At 49.9% G+C, this 5417-nt stretch overlaps 1 protein-coding gene across 1 annotated transcript in view; it reads left to right on the plus strand.

Annotated features, from left to right (window-relative positions):
• Positions 1–3872, plus strand: part of Ifngr2 (interferon gamma receptor 2) — an 18669-nt gene extending 14797 nt beyond the window's left edge. Inside the window, exons 5-7 of the mRNA XM_021184980.2 lie at positions 442–601; positions 1507–1664; positions 2743–3872. Of these exons, the coding sequence (XP_021040639.1) occupies positions 442–601; positions 1507–1664; positions 2743–2877 (453 nt within the window). The 3' untranslated portion in view covers positions 2878–3872. The remainder of the gene's footprint in view (positions 1–441; positions 602–1506; positions 1665–2742) is intronic.
• The last annotated feature ends 1545 nt before the right edge of the window (positions 3873–5417 follow it).

The following is a 5417-nucleotide window of genomic DNA, read 5'->3' on the forward strand; positions in this document are numbered from 1 at the left end:
CCCCCCTGCCTCTGCCCCCCTGTGCCTGCCTCTGCCCCCCCTTGCCTGCCTCTGCGCCCCCCGTGCCTGCCTCTGCCCCCCCCCAATAACAGAGATAAGAGATAGAACATCAACATGCCGAACTTTACAGAGGTGCGGAGGGAGTGAACTCAGCTTCTTGGGATCACACAGCAAACACTGTGCCCACCAAACCATCTCCCCGGCCCGGGGCTTTAGTTTTACAGGAGAAATTTCTATACTTAGAAATTAAGATTGCTGACGTTCTGGATGCCTCCTGAGGCTTAATGAGGCCTCACGGCCCCGCAGTCTTGTTACCATTTGGTTGTGTTCGCTGTGGATTTGAGGAGTCACTAGAAAAGCTAGAAGCTGCGTGGCCCCGTCTGTCCCTCTGTCTGTCTGTCTATCCATCTGACCTGTGTGGCTCCGGTGCTGTCTACACAGGTTGAAGGCCCTTTCAAGAGCAGCTCCATCGTGCTGGGCAATCTGAAGCCATACAGAGTATATTGTTTACAAACTGAGGCACAACTGATTTTGAAAAACAAAAGAATCCGACCACACGGGCTCTTGAGCAATGTATCCTGTCACGAAACAACAGCAGATGGTAAGACATACCTTCGTGTATCCATTACCTGCTGCAAAAAAAGGCTTCTCCTGAAGTGGTTAGGATGGCATGCTGTGGCGTGGCTGGTGGTCGGAGAAGAGACCGGAAGTGCTTACCCGACAGAATTATATTGAGGTCTTCAGCAGCATTGGCTGTGTGACTAGGCTGAGCAGCAGCCACAACGCCTGGGACCAGGAGTATATCAGATTTGTGGTCGTCTTGTTTCAGATTTTAAAATGTTTGCATATATATAAAATGAGGTGTCTTAGGGATGAATCCTAAATCTGACCACAAAATTCCCTTATGTTTTCATGGACACCTTGCATGCATAGCCTGAAGGAGGTTTTATATAGTATTTTTAGTACCATGGTATAGAATTTTTTTATTGCATTTTTGGCTTACTTAAGTGTGTGTGGGGGGGTTGTGTGCATGTGTGTGTGCACGCGTGTGCGTGGGAGCGTGCATGCATACATGCCATGTGAGTACACTTGAGTGGCCTTCAGAGGACACTCTGTGGTCTGTGACAGGATAGAGGACGTTCACACTGCCCTCTGCTGTCACACATGGGTCTCCAGGATGAAATGCAGGCCTGTCGGTCTTAGAGGCAGGCAACGTCACTTGCTGAGCCATCTCACCGCTCCAATTGCACCGGGGCCCCTCAGGTGAATTTGGATGTGGAATTTTCCGTTTGTGGTATTATGACAGGGCAGTTTTTGATTTTTGAATAGAAATTTTCAGGTTTTACATTTTCAGGTCAAAATTATTAGTTTAAGCGCATATTAAGGCAAGGGCAGGGGGTAGAGGGGGCCTGTGGATCTTCCTAGGACGAGAAAACGGCCCAGCAGTGGGAGATGGGGCGTGGACTGCTGCTGGCAGCTTGCTCACTTCTGTGCCATCTTCTTTAGCCTCCGCCAGGCTGCAGCAAGTCATCCTGATTCCGTTGGGCATCTTCGCATTGCTGCTCGGGCTGACGGGAGCCTGCTTCATCCTGTTCATCAAATACCAAAGCCGGGTGAAGTACTGGTTTCAGGCTCCGCCAAACATCCCGGAACAAATCGAAGAGGTCAGTGCGCAGATGCGCGAGTGACCCACTGTGGCCCTGCCCGCCTCGTGGTAGGCGAGAATGGACACCCCGTGCTGTCCTCTGCCCCCCATGCATGGGCACATGCCCACCCACATACGTTCACACAGAATAACTAAGTAGTAAAATGGCTGTTGGGTTAGGTCAGAGTCTATATAACACGTGGCTCGTGGTGATGGGTTAAAGGTTTCCCTTGTTGACACTGCCGGAGAGTAACAGTTCTGGATGGCCCTTGAGCTTTCACTGGGCTCGTCCTCTCGGGTACAGCCCTCAGAGGAACTGAGCCTGGGCCACCACAGTTGTTTCTCTGGGGCAGAAATCTAAGGTTTTGGTGTACTTTCTTGGGAAAGTGTGAAGAACTGCCACAGGCTGCTGATGTTACTTGAGAGTAGAGATTGGTTTCGCTTCTGTGTCTGGGGTTTCACATGGCATGCACATGACTTCTGTTCCTCTTTCCATTGGCCGATAGCACTTCTAAGAGCTGCAGATGGAGCCCTGGAATCCTGGGGGGGGGGGGTTATAGCCAAGAGCAAAAGGGAAAGAAAGTTCGTGGCTGTGAGACCCCTCTTCACTGTGAGGACCCTAGCCCCACCCAGATGCGTCCGGGGTTGTGTGCAGGTGGAAGGAGGGGCTAGAGATTAGGGACGGTCCCTGCTTTATCCTGCCACAGCTGGACACAGTGGGGAGTCCCACTTTTCCTGAGTTCTGCCCTTCCCAGCTTTCATCAGATGAACAGAGGATGGAGCCCAGGCCCTTGTACTTTCTAGACAAGCGCTCTTGCTCTGAGCTACACCTAGGCCTGCGCCATTACAGAGATGAGGGCTGAAGAGGCAGGCACGTGCTGGAAATCAGGGCTGAGCATGAGTTAGCAGCAGTGTGCCCTTACCGTGTACCAGGCCTGGGCTTGACCCCTAGGGTCACAACAGTTAACAATGATGATTGGTGGTGGTATCACTTCATTGATGGACAAAGTGGAGTTGTACCTGATGACTACATCAACTACAAGTAGGGACATTGTATCGGACTGTTTGTAACTGGCTGGCCTTCTATCCTTTTCTAGTATCTAAAGGACCCAGACCAATTCATCTTGGAGGTCTTGGACAAGGACGGTTCACCGAAGGAGGACTCCTGGGACTCCGTGTCAATTATTTCTTCTCCAGAAAAGGAGCGAGATGATGTGCTCCAAACACCGTGAACCAGGCCAGGGTCTCTGCTTGCCCAGGAGGGCAGCGATCAGTGCACCCGAGAGAGATCCCCAGGGCCCCAGGGCCCCAGGGCCGGGGAAGATGGTGTAGTGTTTGTTCTTTATGAGTTTTCTGGATGCTACAAGTATTTAAAAGGATTCCACACAAAGATATCTCAGAAACAAAACAAAAACAAGCCAAGCGTTTCTCTTAAACACTACAAAAGACAACTGCTCGTTACTGGCAACGTGGCGGCAATCCTGTGGTGCTTTCTCCAGTGTTAGCTGCCCCCACTGTCAGAAGACTGGGTCCTTGCCTTCACTCTGGAAAATGAGTTGTCCCAGCCATCCCTGCCTGTCACAAAGAGGGGACCTTAGTGTCCCCTTCATGTCCAGTGTGATGGCTTAAATGTGACACCCCTGGGCTCGGTGCTTGCCTAGCATGTACACGACCCACCCACCCCAGCACCTCACGCACAGAGAGGTGATTAATCTTGTAAATAATGTCCTGATAATTTAAGTCTTTTTTTTTAATCTAGAAATAAAAGATTGTATGTTAAACTTTTTTTTTAAAAGTCTATCTGCCGGTTGGTGGTGGTGCACACCTTTACTCCTGGGACTTGGGAGGCAGAGGCAGGAGGATCTCTGTGAGTTCGAAGCCAGCCTGGTCTAGAGTCCTGGTCTAGGACAGCCAAGGCTACACAGAGAAACCCTGTCTGGTAAACACAAAAACAAAACAGGAAAAAGAAGTGCACGTGTTTCTTCTTTTCTCGTCCCTTACCACGTCGCCTTCTTTGCCTGTTTTCCATAAAGTATTGACTTGTGAAAAGTCTTAGCCAGGCATGGTGACACATGCCTTTATCTCAGCACTTGAAAGCAGAGGCCAGTAGATTTCTGTGAGTTTGAGGCCAGCCTGGTCTACACAGTGAGTTCCAGGACAGCCAGGGCTATGTAGAAAGATCCTGGCTCTCTAAATAAATAATAAATAAATATCAAACTTAAAAATATTTGTATCTAAACTTGTATTTTCTTCAGTTACATTTAGTAAGGCTGGTAGTCCTCAGGAGACTTCAGCCAGAAAGACGTTCCTACTGTCTCTTCCCTTAGTTCTTCAAAGCCATGGGGACAACACAGTCCACAAACGAGTCACACTGTTTGGCCCAGTATCCGAGTAGACCACCAACCATGTTATCCAGGACCATACCTGTTATCCAGGACCATACCTTGCCCAGCTTCCCAAAGGCACCTTTTAAACCCTTTGACACTATTTAACATTTAAAGGGTGTCCAGCCCACCCCTCCCCCCTCCAACCCTATTGCCCCTCGTGGTTCCCACACATACAGTGGCACACGGCGCCCACGTGGTCCGCTGTGAGGAGCCCCCGCCCACAGCCTTGTCCTGACAGTGGGAGGAGACTCAGGCTTGCTGGCATAGCCACTGCATCCTCTGTTGGGTGCTGAGCCCTTAGGGAGCCTCTCTAACGAGAGACATTGTGTATCCGATATCTTGGTGGGCAAGGGGTTGGGGGCATTAAGGGTTAAAAGGACAGGGCTGGGCCTAGGACTCAGTAATGAGTGCTTCCCTAGTGTACACAGGGCCTTGAGTTCCATTAGGCACCCCCCCATAGCCCCTCCACTTGGGGCAGGGGGGCTAGTTCCAACTGTAGTCAAGTTGACAGCCAAGAGTAGCCATCACAAACTGTTTTGGGGGCAAGACTGATCTGTTGTCCTGAGGCAGGAGGTTGGCTGTGGTTGAGCCCCAAAGGGCAGCCAAATGGGCCCAAGGTGACAAGAATGCCAGCAGGGAGCTCAGAGCAAACACTTCCTAGAAGTGGGGTGCAGGAGGGCTATCCAAGCTTATTCCCTGAGTGAGGGGCTGACCTGGATGCCTTCATCTACTGAGAATTCAAACTGCTCCAAATGGGCATGTTTGTTGTAGTTAGTTTTTTGAGACAAGAGTCTTACCAGGTAGCTCTGGCTGGTGTGGAGCCATCTATATTTGGTTAATACATCTGGACCATGGTGGAGGGCCATGGAAACCTCAAATGTGTCTCCAAGGAAGATGCGACATGGGGGGTGGGGTGGGGCTGAGGGCTGAGACTGGCTGTGTGGATCAAGATGTCTTCAACATCACAGGGCATGTGTCACCACGCCCAGAGGAAACAGAAAAGCAGTTTTACAGCCCTCTTTACCATTGCATTACCATGACTCGGGTCATTATTGAGAACAATGTTCAGCCAATTTAAAGTCTGAAGTCCTTTTTTATTTATGACCTGGGTGGGCCCTGTGCCTCAGATGCCAAGTGCAGGAGGATACAGAATTTTTAAAGGCAAAAAGCACAAAGACCCGTAAGGTGACAAGCAGAGTAACCTTGAAATGCTTGTTCCTGGCAGAACATAGTAATTATTTTAGACATAACTTGGCAGTCATATTTGGATTATCTCTTTTCTAGTTATTTTAGTTTCATTATTTTGGTTAATACATCTGGACCATGGTGGAGGGCCATGGAAACCTCAAATGTGTCTCCAAGGAAGATGCGACATGGGGGTGGAG

The sequence above is a fragment of the Mus caroli genome, chromosome 16 (genome assembly GCF_900094665.2).
Source record: "Mus caroli chromosome 16, CAROLI_EIJ_v1.1, whole genome shotgun sequence".
NCBI lineage: Eukaryota > Metazoa > Chordata > Mammalia > Rodentia > Muridae > Mus > Mus caroli.